The sequence below is a fragment of the Saccopteryx bilineata genome, chromosome 11 (genome assembly GCF_036850765.1).
Source record: "Saccopteryx bilineata isolate mSacBil1 chromosome 11, mSacBil1_pri_phased_curated, whole genome shotgun sequence".
Lineage (NCBI taxonomy): Eukaryota > Metazoa > Chordata > Mammalia > Chiroptera > Emballonuridae > Saccopteryx > Saccopteryx bilineata.
Genome location: NC_089500.1, coordinates 41,691,447 through 41,713,062, shown reverse-complemented (window position 1 = coordinate 41,713,062; position 21,616 = coordinate 41,691,447). Strand labels below are relative to the sequence as shown.

The following is a 21,616-nucleotide window of genomic DNA, read 5'->3' as shown; positions in this document are numbered from 1 at the left end:
AAAACTGATGATTGATGCTTCTCATCTCTCTCCGTTCCTGTCTGTCCCTATCTATCCCTCTCTCTGACTCTCTCTCTGTCCCTGTAAACAAAAAAATAAATAAATAAAAAAATTTAAAAATATTTGAATGAAGAAATAAATTACCAGAATATCACTTTTTTAAAAAGTTGACCTGTGGATTAGATCGAGCCTAAATGTTATCTGCTCAAGAATCTTGCCTTTAAATACTCATTAGCCAGGACTTACAGTGGTACCTTGAGATACGAGCAGAATAACATACGAAAATTTTAAGATACGAGCAGCAACTTGGTCCGTATTTTTGTTAGAGATCAGAGCAAAATTCCAAGATACGAGTTGTAATTCGGGAAACTGCCGCTAGTTGGCGTATTGGCGCACGGGTCCAGTATCAGCAGCACAACACCAGCATCTCCTTCTTTCTCACAAGTTAATCGCAGAATCAAGTAGAATCTCGTGCACTGTACTCATTCTTGCATCATTTTGGCATTTTTTACTAACTTTTTTTGTGTGCTATCATGGGGCCAAAGAAAGTGAGTGTAAAGCACAGTGGTGAGAAGAAGAGAATGATGTCAACAGAAGTAAAGAAAGAAATAATAAAAAAACATGAACATGGTGTATGAGTGATTGAACTGGCAAGGCTGTACAACCACAATACGCCTATAATTTGTACCATCATTAAACAAAAAGATGCCATCAAAAGTGCAAATCCAGCGAAAACAACTACAATTCTGTCCCAATTAAAAACAAATATCCATGAAGAAATGGAGAAGCTTCTGCTGGTGTGGGTGAAAGAGAAAGAGCTGGCAGGAGATACAGTGACGGAGACTGTAATATGCGAAAAGGCACCTTTTTACGGCGACTTGAAGAAGAAAGAACCATCAACCTCAAAAGAGGCAGCAGAAGATACATTTAAGGCAAGTCATGGCTGGTTTGAAAATTTCAAGAAGAGATCGGGTATCCACTTGGTAGTGAGGCATGGTGAAGCTGCGAGTGCTGACATTGAGGCAGCTGAGGAGTACATCACACGTTTTGCTGCGCTTATCGCAAAGGAAGGCTACATCCCCCAACAAGTGTTCAACTGTGAGGAAACAGGATTGTTTTGGAAAAAAATGCCCCAAAGGACTTTCATCAGCACAGAGACACTGCCAGGCCATAAACCCATGAAGGACTGTCTGACCCTTGCATTGTGTGCAAATGCTAGTGGTGACGGTAAAGGAAAGCCACTGCTAGTGTATCATTCCAAAAATCATCGAGCCTTTAACACTCACAAGATTCTTAAAGAAAAACTGCAGGTTATGTGGCACGCCAATGCTAGGGCATGAGTTACGTAGCAGTTTTTTATTGAATGGGTAAATCTCGTCTTTGGTCCTGCAGTGAAGAAATATCTTCAAGAAAATAAACTCCCTATGAAAGCATTACTAATCCTTGAAAATGCTCCAGCCCAACCACCTGGTCTTGAAGATGACATTCTCGATGAGTTCAAATTTGTGAAAGTCCTCTACCTCCCACCCAGCACGACTTCAATCTCACAACCTATGGATCAGCAGGTCATTTCCAACCTTAAAAAGCTTTACACAAAGCACTTGTTCCGCCACAGCTTTGAGGTGACTGAGAATACAATTCTAACCCTTAGAGAGTTTTGGAAAGATCACTACAACATCGTGATATGTTTACACACTATTGACTTGGCATGGCAAGAGGTTACCAGAAGAACCTTGAATTCAGCATGGAAAAAGTTGTGGCCTGATGTTGTTGCAGACAGGGACTTTGAAGGATTCAAACCAGAGACCGAGACCGAGGTAGAAGCATTGGAGGAGATTGTGTCCCTCGGAAAGTCGATGGGTCTGGAGGTAGATGAGGGTGATGTAAATGAGCTTGTCAAGGAACATGAGGAGGAACTCTCAACTGAGGAGTTGAAGGAGCTACAGATGATGCAACATACGGAGCTTCTGCAAGAGATTAGTAGTAAGGAGGTAGAGACAGAGGAAGTGATTTCTACAAGTGAAATTAAAGACATGCTGGCAATGTGGGAGAAGCTTTCAAGTTTCATTGAAAAGAAACACCCAGAAAAAGTTTCACCTGGTCATGCTTCAGCACTTTTTATTGACACTTGTTTGTCATGTAATATTTGAAAAGGCAGGCAAAAGCAAACCTCTTTGGATAAATTTTTATTCAAAAGTCCTGCAAGTGAAAGTGCCCAAAGTGCAGCCCAAAAGGCAAAAACGGGTGGTGATTAGATTAAAATACAGAATGTTAAGGTTAGGTTAAGTTTAAAGTTAAGAAAGTACATTTTTAAAAATTAAGTTTTTGTGGCTTTATTTTAAGTAAAGAAAGTGAAGTTTTAGTTTTGTTTAAAGTAAAGAAAATGCAGTTTTAGTTTACATTTAGTGTTAAGAAAGTGCAGTTTTAGTTTACGTGTCTACAGTGCCTGCATCCCTTCCTCCCTCCCTCCTCCTCCGCCATTCACCTCCGTTAGCTGCACTCGTCTGTCTCCAAGGTAAGAATACAGTACTACATAACACTTTTCTCTTTTATTTCATATATTTTGTTATGCATTGGTAAAGTATACATGTGTGTTTCTTAACTAAAAACATGTCTTTTTTCATAATTTAGGATGGTTTAGGGATGTTTCACAGGGCTGGAAGGAATTAAATCTATTTCCGTTATTTTAAATGGGAGAGATTTGTTTGATGTACGAGTTGACTGACTAACGAGCTCGGTTACAGAATGAATTAAACTCGTATCTCAAGGTACCACTGTATTGTGCTTTAAAAATTTAATAAGTCCTCTGCTTAATCCTTTGATTTAGTTCTAGTGTATTTTCTTCAATATTAGTCATCTGTCCTTACCCTTTTACTTTGTCTCTTATATCTCTTTTATCGTTATCACTTAAATAGGAAGTGTCTGTACAAAGAGGTTGTAGGCTAAAAACAGCATTAGAAAAGAACTACTCATGCCTCAATTTCTAATTAGTACAGCATGAGTTATTCCTCAAATCAAATCATCTGACCCCAAAACCCTAACTTACAAAAAAATAACCTATTTTAGGTAGCTTAAGTGGTGAAGAGACCAGATTAATCTCACCAGAAAGTCATCAGCAAATCTGTAATCAATTTAAAGAAACTGCCAACATAATAAGTCATTTATATTATAATTCAAAGTATATATGAAAAGACTCACAAAAGTATGACAGTGGTACATATTACTGTCTGTGGTTAAAAAAAGGAACCTAAGTAAACATTTGTTTCAAGAGAATACAGTTGTCTTAAAATGAGATACACACCTCTACATTTTTAAAAGTATAAGGAAAGATAACACGGAAGAAAGATTATTAAGACTTCAGATAATGAACCTGACCAGGCGGCAGCTCAGTGGATAGAGCGTCAAACTGGGATGCGGAGGACCCAGGTTCAAGACCCCGAGGTCGCCAGCTTGAGTGCGGGCTCATCTGGTTTGAGCAAAAGCTCACCAGCTTGGACCCAAGGTTGCAGGCTCAAACAAGGGGTTACTCGGTCTGCTGTAGCCCCATGGTCAAGGCACATATGAGAAAGCAATCAGTGAACAACTAAGGTGTCACAACGAAAAACTAATGACTGATGCTTCTCATCTCTCTCCGTTCCTATCTGTCTGTCCCTATCTATCCCTCTCTCTCTAACTCTCTCTCTATGTAAAAAAAAAAAAAAAAAAAAGTCTTCAGATAATGAGTATGTGCAAAGAAGGAGGCAACAGAGACAGATAATAAGTATGAATTTAAAAGAGGGAGAGATAAAGAGAATGAGAATGAGAGACCACGAATGAATGCTGGTGCCTAGAGATAAAACATGTTTTACATGGTAGTATAATTATAATCCACTGTGCTAGCCTTCTATGGAAAAGAGTTAAAAGTAAACAGGTTTTGTTGGTTAACTCATGTATTATGAACAGGAGAAGAAAAAAACGAACCTTCAAGTAACAATATTTAACCTAATCAAGAATGCACAAACAATGCAGCAATCAGTTGGCCAAGTAACTTACCTGGTCATATCCATAAGGCCTCTGTTGTGGTGGCTGTGGTGGTCCAGGCTGTGTGGGTCTATAACCCCCATACTGCTGACCTTGTCCCTGTGGGTAGTTAGGATACTGAGGACCTGGACCACCCTGTGAAGGACCTGTAAAATAATTAACATAAACAAGAGCCCAAATAAAAATATAATGCTCTAGTACTCTAGAAACGGTTTAAAACTAGATGTTATGTTTTTCTATCTAATCTAAAAAGGATAGCTTGGTTATCATGATTTTCTCAAATGCTTTTTGAAATAAATTCCAAAGTTTATAGTAAGAGTGGAAATAATATACGGATACCACTATGTACTAAATGTTCTGATTCAATGTAACTATTGTGCTATGCATTAGCCATTAAAAATTTATATGTCAAAATGAGTAAAAGAGATAGAGGAGTTGTAAGGCAGGTTAACTCCTCATGAAGAAAATTCATGTAAACACTATTAGAAAGTTAATCAGTATAAGCAAGTTGTAAAAGAAAAGGTGAGAAACGAATTCAAATTAAAATACTGAAATTTCTGAATACAGTTTGGGAATCAATGATATTTATAGCTGTATAACTCTAGATTTATACTTGTAATCACCAATAGAATAAAAAGGAATAATTTTACATGTAAATTCTAGATTTATATTTGCAATCACCAAAAAAATTCTTTATGTTCTGCATTAACAAACTTATTGTCACAATATTTTCAAACAGAAAATAAAGACTTGATAAGCTACAATTTGCATGTGGAAAACTTGATTCCAAGATTACACTGTGTACCAATCACCTTTAATACTTAACCCATAAAAAGGAATAATTTCAAATTTCAAAGATGGCAAGGGACTAATTTGGCTTGCCAAACAAATATGTCTATTTCATAAACTCTACTATTGTCTATTATAGAGCAGGCTTTATAAAGTATGAACTAAAAAGCTTTGATATTTATGTTTTCTATCACAAACATTCAAAACCTGCCATAAAAAAACCCTGAATGCAGAGGAAAGTACCAAAGAAAGCGATAAATTTTCAAGCTTAAATCAATTTCATCAGTCTATGTTACTTAATTATACGTTCATTTATTAAAATTCTATTCTTCTAGAAGAAAGTTTGATAAGTCGATGTATAAGCAAAATGGTAAGTTCTTTAGGATTCCTGATGTCTAACAAAACAACATTTAGCTACTTAAACCAAAAATATTTAACCTCCTATATTCCCTCTTCCCACTGAAAATAATTACATCTCTTAAGTCAGTAGATTTACCTGATTTAGCTACATATTTGTTTCCACGGAAATGCAATTAAACCAGAATACTCTATTCAAAGTACAAATAGACAAAGTCACTAAATGTTTCTAATTTGAGAAGAGCAAAGAAGTCCCTTTGTAAAAAACAAAAAACGCACAGAATATTTCTAAAGTCATATCTGACATTAGAAAACCCGAACGTAGCACTGTAAGGAAATGCCTGACTCACAATAACTGACTTAATTTCAATATATACATTGAAGGTACAAGAGAATTTTTAGCCTAATTTTGGTTCTTAGATTTGCCATCACAGGAGGAAGTGCTATAGTAATAGTAGAGCTTAAGTCAACAAATAGAAGTAGTAAAACATTACTGATGTAAGAAAGAGACCACGTTAACAAGAGATGATGGCAGATCAATAAATAGCTACTTCCCTGGCCAAGTAGCTCAGATGGTTTAAGCATCATCCTAATATATTGTTTCCTGGTTTGATTCACAGTGAGGGCACATACAAGAATCAATCAATGAATGCATAAATAAACAGAACAACAAATTATGTTTCTCTCTAAAATCAATAAATAACTTTAATAAAAACACCTGTATTTTCCTATTTTTTAAATTGTTAAAGTGGCCTAAAATTTAAGACACATATAAGGTCCTTAGCATTCCCCACTCTTTATCTAATAGAGTTATTTAAAGTCAGATAGCCAGCTAGTACATATTTTGGTGAATATATAACAGAGAAATAAAATACCCCTAAACTCTGTAAGACACACAGCTGCAATATATGTACCTGTGGATGCGGATGTTGCTATTTAGAAAATAACAAAGACATTTTCTTTATGCATTCTAAACAAATCACATTCGTACTTTAAAAATCAAAATTATCTTTCATAGTAATAGTAAATAGTATTAATTTTAGAAACAAATTTGCTAATCAGATTATGTAAATATGGTTAATATGCAACCAATTCATCATTTTCCAAGCACATACAAACTAGCTGCTGGTCATAAATTCTAAATATGTCTAAGAATTTCTATTTCTTGGACCCAGATGGTTAGCTCAGTCAGAGCATTGTCTTGAAAAAAACAAAGGTTGCTGGTTTGTTCCCTATTCAGGGCACTACAAGAAATGACCAATGAATGTACAACTAAGTGGAATGAATGACTCTCTCTCTCGCCCTTCCTTTCTATGTCTCTCTAAAATCTATTTTAAAAAAGTAATAAAAATAATAAAACGTTTAAAAAGAATTCATAAGCTCTGGCTGGAGAGCTCGGTTGGTTTTTAGAGCACTGGATAAAAGCACAGAGGTTGCCGGTTTAATCCCCGGTCAGGGGTCACACAGGAACAGATTAGTGTTCCTTCTTCTATCTCTCTCTCTCTCTCTCACTTCCTCCCTCTCTTTAAAAATCAATAAAATAAATATTAAGAGAAAAAAAAAGTGTTGAAAAACAGCCATTTAAAAAATTTTAAAACTCATATTTCTTGTCCTCTATATGACTGACTATAGAGTATATCTTTGGTCAATAAACCATTTCTAGTTGGTTTTCATTTTATTTTATTTAATTTTTCCATTGATTTGAGAGAATGAGAGGACAGGAAAAGGGGAAGAAGTGAGAGAGAGAAGCAGCAACAGGTTGTTTCACTTAATTGTTCCAATTAATGATGCGCTGATTGGTTGTATCTCATGTGGGATCAAACTAGCAACCTTGGCGAGCCAAGAAAAGACTCTAACCACTGAACCACCCAGCCAGGGCCTCTGTGTGAGGTTGGTCGGCAATGGGGGAAGGTCACATAAGGAACCACACATGCCCATGCCCACCAAAAGAAACAGCCCAGGAGCATTTTGAAACTGTCAGCCAATGAAATTTCGCCACCTACCACCACCCTACCAACGCTATAAATTACGCTCCGTGTCGTGTCCGTCCGTCCCGTCCCCCCCCCCCGTCCCCCGTCCCCCCCACCCCCCCCCCACCCCCCCCCCCGGCAGGAGAAGCCGCGTGACTTCCCGGACCCCTGTCTTGTGGACCAGTGAACCTGGCCCGGGAACGCTCTAAATAAAGCTTTTGCTTGTCCACACTTGCTGGCTACATCCTTCTTTCTTCCTCGGCAGAAAATACCTTACACTGTTTCTTTTTAAATAGCCTAAAAGTTTATCTAAGAATGTTTTAAATAAACAATAACAGTAATAAAACAATAATAATTGGGAATTTTCAAAAGTGATAAATATTCACTTCCGTATTTCAAAACATTAATCACTTTATTTTTAGGGGACAGAAATCCAGTGTCGTCAGCTCTTACCGTAGCCCTGCTGCTGCCCCGGGTAGCCCTGCTGCCCCGGGTACTGCTGCTGCTGCGGCGGGTATCCCTGCTGCGGAGGCGGTCCTTGGTAAGCATCCTGCTGCTGGCCGTACTGGGAATTTCCTACAGGGTAATCGGAGAAGAGGGGGGAAAACCTGAGAAGTTGGCTTAACTAATTACTTCCTCTAAGATGCATAGCCAACAACACAAGAACAAAATAAAATGCCATATTGATTTTTAAAAGTTAACAAAACAAAGAAAAAACTCAAACCAAACAGAAGGATTTCGGCCAAACAAACTGCAGTTAAAGCCAATTTTGCAAGGTTGAACTGCAGCATTTTCAGCGTCTCTGCCATACGAGCATTACATTTACTGGAACATCACAGTCATAAGATCATGACTATGCTAAATAAAATAAAAAAGACAAAATTAAAGACAGCTACAAGAGCACACACTAGCTACACAAGATCAGCAAGCTGTTTCCTAAAGGCACTATACTTGTATGTGAAATTATACATATGTAAATACACACGCAAAAAAAAATTGGATTGATGGATTTATGTTCAAATAGAAAATTTCCACTGAGAAAAAATTATTTTAAAAATGTTTTAGTCTTTTTATTGTTGTTAGAAATGGCAAGTCATGGTTACACATTTTAAATATACGTAAGGAAATTATTTTGATTGTTCTGGGCTCCCTGTAACTTTCAAGACAGCCAGCAACTATTTTTCTACGAGAGCTTTGCACGGGTAGAAGTTGTCTTATGCAAGAATTTTCATTCCTGTGGAAGGGGATATATATGTGTATGTGTGTGAAGGTATATAGATACCTCCTTCGTAGTAATGTTGTGAGGAATCCTCATAAGGCCTATCGTAGCCTTGTTCAGGATACGACGGTTGCTGATAACCGTAATCATTATGACCTACATCAATTCGACAAGAGACAGGAAGAAACGTTAATGGCCACTGAGTGAAAACCCTAAATATATTTAAACTTTCAGATAAAACTGGAAAAAGAAATGGAAATACATAAAAAATAATTTCAATTGCATTAGCCAAATATTTACCAATGTGATTTTTTTCATATAGAGATAACGTGCAAAATTTTTTAAAGCAAAAAACAGTAGTTTTAGAAACTTAGAACACTTAAGTCTTAACTCTGATAATCCTCTTTGAGAGGGGTGAAAAACTTTATCTTCCATTTTCTTTTAAGAATAAAAGCATTTAGGCCTTTCACATGTAAATAACTTAACTGAGAATGAATAAAGGAAGCAATTATTCAAACACCTGTTCTGCTGGTCACCAATTCAAGAGCATATGCTAAACAACGCAAAATATTTATATAAGAGTTCCATTTCACATTTGGTTTACTTGAATAAATTATATGTATCTCAAAGTATTTTTAGACGCAAAAATATAGTGCTTAATGCTGCCATTCTACTAGAAGCCTTTCAAAAATATTTCTAGGATAACATAAGCATACACCTTCATACAATTAAGATTGTAATAAGTGCTAGAGTACATCTTTCCTTTTAATACTCAATAAATTTCACCAGCAAGAGGACTGGACTTTAGTGAAAATCAATACTCTAGTCCTTTTAATTAGGAAACACAGAAAATAACCTATCAATTCGCTAAAATCTGAACTGCATTTTAGCAGAATGTCTAAGGAAGGAGGAATACAGTTATGAATAAATGTTATATTCAGTGCTCTAGTATTCCAATGTTCCCAAACCAGCTTAAAAATATCTATATTAAGGGTTAGCAAACTATAGCCTGCAGTCTAAATAGGCCAGTGGCCTGTTTTCGTCAATAAAGTTTTAATGAAACAGTCATGCCCATTTATATCTTCTTTAGCTATTTTCATGCTATGACAAGAGTTCTGTGGTTGAGACAAAGACCATGTGTCACACAAAAGACTAAACTATTTACTCTCCGGTTCTTAACAGAAAAAATGATTGTCAATTCCTAATCTACATATTTACAGGCATAAATATCTAAACATAATAAGAAAAAATCCAATGCTGCTTAAGAAAATTAACTGTTATACATGAAATATTCTATGTAAATGTCAGACAAATATATTAATAGACACCTAGCAAAATGTACCATTTAAATTTTTAAATCTCAATGTAATAAGATGAATTATTTATAGAACCTTAAAGTTCTGATAGTTAGAAAAATAACATCCATCTCAAGTAGAAAGATCCTATTTAAAACAATACAAATCACACATTTCAAGAAATACTCAGGACCATAATAACAGTATCAAAATTCAAGTCAGTTACTTAAAATGTATTTTAAAAATTAAACAACCAATCATTTATATTCAGCAGATTTCCTCTTTTAAAAATATCTATAGTCTACAAGCTTACTTAATACAATGTCTACATTACATGTAAAAATAAACACACAACACTGAATGATTCCGGTCAAAAAAACCCGAGATAAAAAAAATTAATATGTTGTTTTCTAACCAGAATTGTCCATACATATCACAACACTATCACTAACAAACATTTATTGTTTGCAAAATTCTACAGGTGAGTGCTTGTTCTGCCTACATAGGCAAAACTCTGGCAGTAAAACTAATGCCCTTACACCAATGTACCTTTATGCTTTAGAGAGACATTGATGAAAAATGGCAAGCAAAATGATTTTTACATACAAATTACATCTTCTTGCTAGCTTATATTAGCTTCCCGTAAATAGTCCCAACACTTTAGCTTTAAAGTCTTAGTTTCCCATAGTTTCTCTTTGAAAGTAGTTTACCTTAAATACACCAAGGGAGTTTACTATATAAATGAAAACTTTTGCAAATCCTTTCATAACAAGATAAACCATTTTGTGATGTGACTAAGCACCTCTTAATTTACCAGTTTAATATGTTTGAATCCTTTTTACCCCTCACCATTGTATTATAAATTTTGAAACATACAGAAAAACTGAGAAAACTGAAGTGTACAGTGATAGCCTACTTGGATGCTTGGATTGTTACCAAGTACAGCACATCGTTACTAACCACTTTTTCACGAACCACCTTCCTACTAAAAAAAATATATCATTAAATCAAATAAATAAAATTAAAATTTGTTTTCTAAATGCCTTTACTATTCCACTAAGTCTATATACTACATTATATGGATATAATTTAACCTCCAAAACTTTTTCTCTAATGCAAATGCTAATGTATACAAATCATAGTCCTTTAAAAAGTATGCAATATTAACTAAAATGATGAAACATAGAAAAAAACTTTAGAAATTCTATGTATTTAAGCTATGCATAGAAGTAAACCAACAGGTGAACTTTACGGTATGTGAATTATCTCAATAAAGCTGTTATTTAAAAAAGTAAATTAGTAACATTGGCTTTGGTTTAAATGAACAACTGCAAATAAAAAAGGATCGATCCTCTTTTATAGAAGGATTCCAATGACAGAACGTGATCCCCGATGGTACTAATATGGAATATCTAAACAAAATATACTTTGAAATAGACTATATATATTAATGCTATGATGCTTTAGATTACTGAAGTGTTCTAAACTTAGAAGAAACATATAGCTAGTTTCTTCATTCACTTAAAAGTGTTTTTGAATAGCTATCTTCATTAATATGGGCCAAGGATAGAAAATGGGAAAGTTAACATTAGGAGAGATTACCATCAGGGTAATATTGCTGGTTCATGCCTTCAGGAGGACCTTGTCCACCATGACTGTATTGGTCCCCATAATAGTCTTCCTGGCCTGAGTATTGCTGTGGTGGGCCTGAAAAACCACAACCAGTCAAGATATAAACAATTTGTTCACTAGGTCATTAAAGACTTTCTTTCTATTCTGGTGTTATGAGAGATTAATTCAACTGTAGATTCCCTTCCCATGCTTTGGCATTTCATACACTTTTAACTATTCTTATACACACACATACTTAAACACACAGCCAACACAACACACATTTCACAAAGATTAATGTTAAAACCATACATATAATATTAAACAATACCAACTGAAAAAACCAAACACCAACTTCTTAAAAAAGAAGGACAAACTAGTAGAAAACTAATTTCCTTTTTATTCTGATATTAGAACAGTTTGAAATAAATTAGGGTTTTTTTTTCTGACCATGTATTTAGTACCTTCTCAAAAGTAAAACAGTATTTTCTGCTACAGCTTTTGATATAATATGGTATGAAGCATTTTCCCAGAAAATAAAAGAAAGCTGAATACCAGGAAGTTCCTATTATACCTACTATATCCTCTACCTTTTAAGAGAAAAAAAAAATCTCTCTATATATAGAGATATAGATATAAAATACACACACACACAAACATGTAATTAAGAAAAAAAACAACTATTCCTACCACATTCACCACTTTTCAGGAAAAAAATACATCTATACATCAATATACATAAATATAAACATAGATATATTTTTTTAAATCAAGAAACTAAAGCCCTGACTATGTCTACATGAAAAGTTCATTAAAAGGGAAAGAAAGCCTTTCAACTACTGTTACTCATATTAAGCAGAAAATTTTCCAAATGGACTCTTACCCTGTTGAGGTGGTCTATAGGGAGGAATCTGTCTCTGACTCATCATATGATTGCCTTGGTTAACTTGACCCATCATTCCCATAGGGGGCTGCTGGCCTTGGTAATGCTGCCCACCTCCCTGTGGCATATTGTACTGTTGAGAAGGAGGCTGCTGATGCATCATTGGACCTGAACACAAACAAAACATTATGCACACAATGTTTAACTATAATATTAATATCTTAATAGAAATACAAAAATATTTTATTGTATAATCTCCAAATTACATACCTTATTATAATAAAAAACTGACATTAAGTAATAAATTCAAATCTTTGAATTAAAGTCTGCATGTCTAAAATAATCTACAAACAAGGAAAAACAACCAATCCATGGTAGCTGATTTGAAATTTACTGGATAGTATTCTAGTAAGTTTTTTAAAAACAAAATGGATACAATATATGAACATCCTGACTGCATGTATTTTTCACTGTGTACTATACTACCTAATACCTATGTATTTAACCTTTCTGGAAAAGATAGACTCCTTAGTTACACACAAAAAAACAAAGTAAACTTTACATAATCACATAGCAAATCAGTAGTCTAACCAAGAGAAAAACTATGACTTCCAGGATTATCCACTTTTCCCCTTTTTCAGTGCCACTCATTACATAATGGTAGACAGGGAAACTATGCAAACATGTATAAATATATTGGTGAACTTCATAAACTTTCAATTCAGACGAAATTTTAAAGAGTCAGCTTTCCCTTTTCCAACTATAAGATTTATAAACTAAAACGGTCTTGCTGAAATCAAAGGTTTTAGTGCTCCTTAATAACTCCTAACACATACACAGTAAAAAACCGTAAGCAGAGAACTACAATAAATCATAGACTCAGAAATCAGAACTATGCAGTTTCCAAAGTGAGCAATACTGCAGTAGCCAAACTACCCACTGCTATAGTACCACATTAGCAACAGGAAAAATATATCACATGAAATAATCAACATAAAGTTCTGTGGTACCATCCAACAACGTAAACAACTCCTCAAAGGTTCACTGGGCCAAGTTATGGGGTGGGGAGCTCATCATTCTACCACTACAACCATTCCTGTCTCAGAAGTATGCATGAGTTCTCCCCAGTGCATACTGCTTAAATCACTACACACTTCCCTTGAGTAAAGGGGAACGATTTAAGAAGGCGAAGGAACTAAAGAGACTACAAAAGTTTTACAGTCAAAATTACGTAAATGAGCTGCAAGCTCAATTTTTAATTATTTAAATAAAAAAATCAAAACAAAACCTGCTCACTTTGCTAAATATGTAAGTGACCTACAGTAACAGCAACAATGTAAGCAGAAGGAATTCAACATTTTTCCATTTGAAGAACTGTATTATCTAAAGTACTTTATCAGAGCTAACTCTTTCTCCTGTTTGTCTTCTTGTGTTCTGATATTTTTCAAATTCCTTTTTCCTTCTAATTTTACCATCAATAAAGCCTTTGAAAGGTTACTGTGGGATTTTTCTTTCAACCAGGAAATACACTCTTAGTAGTAGGGGCAATGTGGCTCACTGGAGAGGAGGGAAGAGAACTGAACACTGAATGCACTTAACACTGCAGACATGCTTTCAACATTTATCTACTTCATGTAAACCATTAACAACTACCACAGGTAAGGATCCTGATTTTCAAGATTTTAGCCAAGGAATTGAAAGATCAAGATTACTCATTTGTGATTTCAAAGTACATTTATTCCAGTATTCTTCACTGCTTCTACTCACACTATATGGCAAATTTAGTAGTTCAAAAGCAAATTATGCAACAAAAGTTCCAAAACACTAGTTTAATTAAGGTAAAGTAATTTAAATATATTTTGTGTATAATAAAGTATTGAACACTAGCATCCATAATTTAATAGGCAGCATGACTGGGCATTTATGTCATTCATTTCAGTAAAAGGAGGTTTTGCATTGTCTTTCTTCTCCAACACTGATTTTAAATACCCCCTGTCTTAACAGAATGTAACTATAAAACTAATGCATATAATATGTATTAAAATAAAAATTTTAAGTAAAGGTGGAAGAAAGCAAAAACATAATGGCTTAGGGAAAATCCAAAAGGATACAATGTCAACAAAATTCTAAATTTTGGTCTAAAGGAGAAAAGCATTTCCAGCTTAAACCCACTTGTGCTTTAGAAAAGACAACGCTACTTGTGCTTTATATTTTCGGACTGTCAGCAGTTCCGTGCTGAAGAGCTCCATTACCACCCTTCTTATTCTCCGTCAATCCCTCCCTCTGAGGATACTTGACATCATTCTGGATCAAGCCTAAAACCACACACAGAGAATAGAGGACAGAAGACTAAAACACGATGCTTATTATTATTTTTACACTGAATTTATTTGGGGGTTACATTTGTTAATAAAATTATATAGCTTTCTGGTGTACAACTCTATAATATAGCATCAGTATATTTGAATTATGTTCACACCCCAAGTCACATCTCCTTCTAAAACCATTTATCCCCTTTATACTCTTCTACCTCCCCCATTCTCTTTCCCTCTGGAAATCACCATTAAGGTTTTTTTTCCCCTTGGTTAATTTCTTCACCTTTTTCACTCCCCCAACCCCCTCCCTTCTGACAATTGTCGGTCTGTTCTCTGTATCTATGAGTATGTTTCTATTTCGTTCATTAGATTCTACAAAAACGTGAAATCATACGGTTTTTGTCTTTGAACGGCTTATTTCACTCAGCATAATAATCTCCAAGTCCATCCATGCTATTGCAAAAGGTAGGTAAGCATTCCTTCTTTTTAATGGCTGAGTAGTATTCTACTGTGTAAAAATATCACTGGTTTTTCATCCACTCAATCTACCGATGGACACTTGGGCTGTTTCCAGTTGTTGGCTATTGTAAATAACGCTGCAATGAACACAGGGGTGCATATATTCTTTCAAATTAGTGTTGCAGGTTTCTTTAGATTAGGCTCAAGTGTTGGTGAGAATATGGAGAAAGGGAACCCTGTACACTGTTGGTGGGAATGCAGACTGGTACAGCCACTGTGGAAAGCAGTATGGTGTTTCCTCAAAAAAATAAAAATAAAAGTAACAGGTGGCATTACTACCAACTTCACTTTACAGGTAAAAAAATGTAGTATTTGCACGCATTAAGAATCTTACCTAAAGTTGCGTAACTAGTAAATGGTGAGAACTCTCAATCCATGTTCTTAACTACTATGTGTACCTCCTCTCCAAAGTCAAACCATACTTCTCCCATGTAACATCTCCCAGGCAGAAGGTTCTATATAATATTATCACTACAATACAAAAATCCTAAAATACAAGAAATTTCTTTATCCCACCCATATCCATGTTATGAGAATTAGACTAGCTAGCCCATTACCTATTAAATAGCAATTTTTAAACCATACATCTATCTTCATCAAGAGTTCTAAATAATTTATAATAAGACATTTATAAATGTAATAAGCAAGGACCAAGAGCCAAGTAACTAGGAAAACCCTAAAAGTTTACTTAGTAAATTAACTACAACTAGTATAAATTTAGTTAAGCTTCTAAGCAACTAATGATAAATTAGAACTATGGTAGATTTTAGATAGTAAAAAGAGTGTCAGTTTATTAAGAGATACACTCTTTTTAGAACATGAAAGTGTTGGAAAAATTCCCATGAATGTATTAAAAAGTATTAAAACATAAGAGTATCAGTAACTTGTTACTGTAATGTTTTTTTAGTAACAGCCCACCTTTAAATATAGCTCCTTACATTAAACATTTATTAAAGCTGTGATTTTCAACTGTGGGCAAGATTTTGTCCCCCAAAGGACATTCTGCAGTCTGGAGAGATTCTGGTTGTAACAACTGGCAAGGAGGATGCTACACCACCTAGCAGGTACAGGACAGGAGAAATATCGCTAAATATCTCAAAATGCACAGGACAAGTCCCCACAATAAAAAATTATTCAACTTAAAATGGAAACAATGCTGAGTTAAAGAATCTCGTATCTCAAGGGCATAATTTTACGTCATAGGCATCTCTACAAATAATCTGGAATTTAGATTACGTATTTAGCTTTCTAGTGACTGAAAATTGGAAAAGGGGTATGTTATAGCTTTATAGCTTAATAAACCTAGCAAAATAAAAGACTACAGAATTTCTTAAGGTTAAACAACCTCTTTATATAGTTTCAACTATACTATATAATATTAATTCTAAAACATATTCCAAAAGCTGTAGATTTATGTGGCACAGGTGACAATCTGCTGTGAAAGATCCCATCCTGCTCAAGTAGAAAGCCATGGAGATGAGCTACATTAAAACATATAGTTTTGTGTCATTGGCATGAAAGCTGAAAAGTTATGAACCACAGATACAGAAGAAATTATCTAGCCCAGAAAAATTCCGAGGTAATGGACTATAAGTAAGCATGACATCAAGTAGTTAAATGTAATTTGTAAGATTTATTCCTAGAGATTCTGGTTTAGCGATATAGGGTGAGACACACAAACCTTATTTTAACAAGTATTCCCAGTGATTCTGATCCTGGTAATCCCAGAAACACACACTGAAATCAAGTTCTAAGGGAAAGAATAATCAATCAACCCCTTTTACCATAATAGAAGCTATAGGTTATAGTTGGATAGAATGTTAGCTAAAAAATGAATCCACAGGGATTCGTGTTACAAATATGCTAAAACTCATTAAATGACAAGCTTAATATTTGTGCATTTCACTCTATGTAAATGTTACCTAAAGAAAAAAATTGTTTAAAAAATTTTAAATATTGAGCTCTAATAATATATAAACCAAAATGTTACAGGTAAAGTGTACAGATTATCTGCAAATTAATCTGATATGCATTTTGAAAATAAGACTCATTGATAGATAGGTGATGGACAGACAGATGAATGAAAAACAAACAGTAACATATTGAATGGAGAATGCAAGTGGCAACTAAGCAGGTACAATTCCTCAACTTTTTCTATATGTTTGAAATTTTATGTAATAAAATACTGGCAGAAAAATTTAATCCTAGAATATATAAAGACTTCTCAAAACTCAACAGTAAAAAAAAACATTTTCCAACTAGAAAATGGGCCAAGACCTGGAGACATTTCACTGAAGAGGATATATAATGAATGGCAAATAAGCACACGAAAAGATGTTCAGTATCAGTAGTCATTAGGGAAATGCAAATTAAGACCACAATGAGATATCAATACACATTTTTAGTACAGCTAACAAAAAAAGTATTGACAATACCAAATACTGGCAAGGATTTGGAGAAAGCAGATCTTTCATACACTGCTGCTGAGATTGTAAAATGGCACAGCCACTTTGACAATCAGTTTGGCAGTTTCTAAAAAAAAGTAAACATATACTTATTCTGTGACCCAGCACCTGCACTCCTGTGTATTTATCCTAGAGAAATGAAAACTCATGTCTAAACAAAAACATGAACATACTCACAATTGTTTATAAAAGCCTAAAACTAGACACAACCAAAATACTACAGGTGAATGATTAAATAAACTGTGATTCAACCATACTATGCTATACTAGTCAGAAATTAAAAAAAAAAATCACTGATACATGCAACAATTTGGATATTAATTGGGCGTAGTTTAAATAAAAAAGCCAATCTGACAAAATCATATACTGTATGATTCCATTTATATAATTCTTAAAAGGACTACATTAAAAAAATAGAAGAGTAACAGTAGTTGCTAGGGATTAAAGATAATTATGGAGAAGATACATAGAATCTCTGTATTACCACTGCAACTTCCTGTAAACCTGTAATTTCAAAGTAAAAAGTTTTTAAAAGTGATTCGTAATGAAACTGAGTTTATAATCTGTTGAATAGAAACATCTGGATTTTGTCTCCCAAACCCATTAGGTTTTGGTGTAACTGACACTGATCTGTTTTATCTGACAGAGCCTTCTTTGGTTCATCCCTGGAATGATAGCTGATGGATGACAATAGCATACAGAAGGATGCTAGTTTTTTAATTTGTAATGGCAAGAAGAAAATCTAGCTGTTCTATTGAAAAACAAATAGGATAAAGTATAGGCCCTGGCCGGTTGGCTCAGTGGTAGAGCGTCGGCCTGGCGTGCAGAAGTCCCGGGTTCGATTCCCGGCCAGGGCACACAGGAGAAGCGCCCATCTGCTTCTCCACCCCTCCCCCTCTCCTTCCTCTCTGTCTCTCTCTTCCCCTCCCACAGCCAAGGCTCCATTGGAGCAAGGATGGCCCAGGCGCTGGGGATGGCTCCTTGGCCTCTGCCCCAGGCGCTACAGTGGCTCTGGTGGAACAGAGCGACGCCCCAGAGGGGCAGAGCATCGCCCCCTGGTGGGCATGCCGGGGTGGATCCTGGTCGGGCGCATGCAGGAGTCTGTCTGACTGTCTCTCCCCGTTTCTAGCTTCAGAAAAATACAAAAAAAAAAAAAAAAAGGATAATGACAAGCACAAGACACAGTTCCTGAATTCATAAAATGTAGGACTAGAGAAAAATAATTAAACAGATATTTACAAATAACTACAATTACAAGTACTCTACTGCTAAAGAGTCTACATACAGGCTACCTAACTTGACATAAGTGAACTGAACCTTGTCTATGGTGTAATTTAAAACTTATAGACCAAGATTATAGATGACTTTTTATTTTATGCTCTATGCTTTTCTGCATTTTCCAATTTTTAAATTATTTTTATAACAAAAAAAGTTATTGAAAAAATTACAACCTTGAAAAATTCATTCAATATAGCAGTTATCAATTAAATGTATGTAGCTGTACATCCCTAAAACTGTAACAAATAGAAACCTGATATACTAGCAATACTGGAGCCACTGGCCAATTTAAAAGAGAAGAGAGATGAGTTAACTGGTACACAATGTGACTTATTATACTGCAACTAGTACTGCAAATTAGCAGACTACTCCTCTTTACTTTCTCAACTGTAAATGTAGTGTAAGATATCTATCCCTTAGAGTAATTTCAACCAAATTCCTAAATTACAATGACAAGATTTTTAGATTACTTACTTTTCCCCCCCTTAATCTCATTTTCAAAGCTAAGAAAGAAAGAAGGAAAATAATAAAGGGTCAAACAGTCACTTTAAAACTATCAGAATAAATGCATCTAGACTTTGACCTTAAGTTTTCTGTTTAGAAAACTATTACTGCCTGACCAGGTGGTGGCGCAGTGGATAGAGCATTGGACTGGGATGCAGAGGACCCAGGTTCGAGACCCCAAGGTTGCCAACTTGAGCGCGGGCTCATCTGGTTTGAGCAAAAGCCCACCTGGTTTGAGCAAAAGCCCACCAGCTTGAACCCACGGTTGCTGGCTCCAGCAAGGGGTTACTCGGTCTGCTGAAGGCCTGTGGTCAAGGCACATATGAGAAAGCAATCAATGAACAACTAAGGTGTTGCAATGCACAATGAAAACTAATGATTGATGCTTCTCATCTCTCTGTTCCTGTCTGTCCCTGTCTATCCCTCTCTCTGACTCTCTGTCTCTGTAAAAAAAATAAAAAAAAAAAAAAAAAATACTACCATATCACCAATTAAAATTCCCAAATATGTCATTTAAATAATTAATAATTACTATAATTAAATAATTGCCATTTAATTGTTCCTTTTTAAAACAAAATTCTCAATACTAGTCTTTTTCCATTTTTGTCATTGACAGAGATTAAATCTAAAAAATCCCACAAGTATTTTTCCTTGACTAATAAACCCTATTATAAAAAATGGTAATTAGCTTTAATATTTTTCTAACAACTCATGACATAGAGATATGTAAGAATGTGGAGATAGCAACAAGATTTCAATATTTTGTCTTTAACTCAAAGAACTGCTAATAACATCTCAATAAATGTTAAGAGAAATTTTTAAAAGTTCAGTGTTTTCCGTTCATAACATTTTTGTATTTTTAAAGCTTTTCTTTAAGCACCATATTTACAATGCAGTCTCCTCTAATTTCTTCCACCTATTTATCAAAACAAAAATTTTAAAGTATGTAGTTCATTTCTGTAAACCACTTAAAAAATATTTTATAATGAAATGAATTATTAAAACTTCAAATAAAACTTTCACCATGCTAAACATGTTTTATTCAACAGGCACATATAATTAAATTCATATGATTAAGTAAGAAAATATTGCCAGAGCCTAGTATAACTTTTTTTCTGATAATTGTAATTTTCTTTGGTGTTCTTTGATTCTGAAATATCAAAATTTAACTGAAAGTTTATTTTTAATAAAACTCAAGATATTTTAATAACTTAATATATTTTTTAATACATTGGAAATTTCTTTATGTATTTCCATCTTAGTCTCTCTTTTAAAAAGTAACTTTTATTTCTTAAAATCAGACCCCTACATAGTCAATTTCTGTATAATATATATATAGCTATAGAGTTAGAAACTTAACTGTATGGTTTCTAAGAAGTGTGCCATCATTACTGTAGTGCTGTCAGAATCACTATCAACTTTCTGGCTCTCTCTCCTGGTAACTACCGTATTTTTCGCTCCATAAGATACACTTTTTTCCCCAAAGTGGAGGGGGAAATGCCTATGCGTCTTCTGGAGCGAATGCTCTTTTTTTTTTTTTTAGCTGCTGCAGGTTTCCAGACAACTAGAAGAGTATTTGAACCTTAAAGTCTCATTTGTTAATAACAGTGCTAATGATTGTTAATACTGCTGTGAAGTTTACATTGTGGAAATATTATTGTGGTATATTTTATTAAGTATTTTAAACACACCATTTGGTTCAGAATATTTTTTTCTTATTTTCCTCCTTAAAACCCTAGGTGTGTCTTAGGGTCAGGTGTGTCTTATGGAGCAAAAAATACAGTAACTATATGGAGAGCATCTGAATTCCATTCTGACCTAGCAATGATTGTTATCTTGCTATTGGTTTGAGTCTTTAATTGACCTAGTTAAAACAATATTCCATCACAGGCACTAAACCACTTTGAAGAAAATAATGGAGCAAGCACTAGTTTTGCAAAGCTACATTCACTGATAATTTTTTCTATTATTTCCCTTTGTTTTCAGTATATCTCATCAAAATTATAGAGGATGTCTGTACTAATATTTAAAATGTAGAATATATGTACTAATATTTAAAATGTAGAATATATTATTTCATCAGAAATAAGTATCAACAGATAAACACTGACTTCCTTTATCTGAATTCACCTTAGTGATTTTTCATTAAAAAAAAATCTAGAAAATTTTATTGCAAATATATTAAATTTATCTTCTACTCTTAACTTCACCACATTTCACAATTAAAAACCTTTAGGCTGCAATATGCCAAATGTTTTGACAAATAGCAGAACAGAGTGCCCACTAACCAGTTTTGAGCTATTATTCACAAGAATACTTAAAAGAGAAACAGTATAACAATTTCATTATCTGAGATTGGTAATAAACTTTAATAGACTTCACATCACTCTA

The 21,616-nt window shown here is 34.4% G+C and overlaps 1 protein-coding gene across 4 annotated transcripts in view; it reads right to left on the bottom strand.

Annotated features, from left to right (window-relative positions):
* Positions 1 to 21,616, bottom strand: part of SS18 (SS18 subunit of BAF chromatin remodeling complex) — a 71,505-nt gene that overhangs the window by 5,465 nt on the left and 44,424 nt on the right. For 2 of the 4 annotated variants that reach the window (XM_066246535.1, XM_066246537.1), the window contains 5 exons: positions 12,145 to 12,312; positions 11,253 to 11,357; positions 8,419 to 8,511; positions 7,590 to 7,712; positions 4,033 to 4,166 (listed from right to left, as the gene is read on the bottom strand). In XM_066246535.1, the coding sequence (XP_066102632.1) occupies positions 4,033 to 4,166; positions 7,590 to 7,712; positions 8,419 to 8,511; positions 11,253 to 11,357; positions 12,145 to 12,312 (623 nt within the window). The remainder of the gene's footprint in view (positions 1 to 4,032; positions 4,167 to 7,589; positions 7,713 to 8,418; positions 8,512 to 11,252; positions 11,358 to 12,144; positions 12,313 to 21,616) is intronic. The other 2 variants (XM_066246536.1, XM_066246538.1) reach the window with 1 other exon arrangement.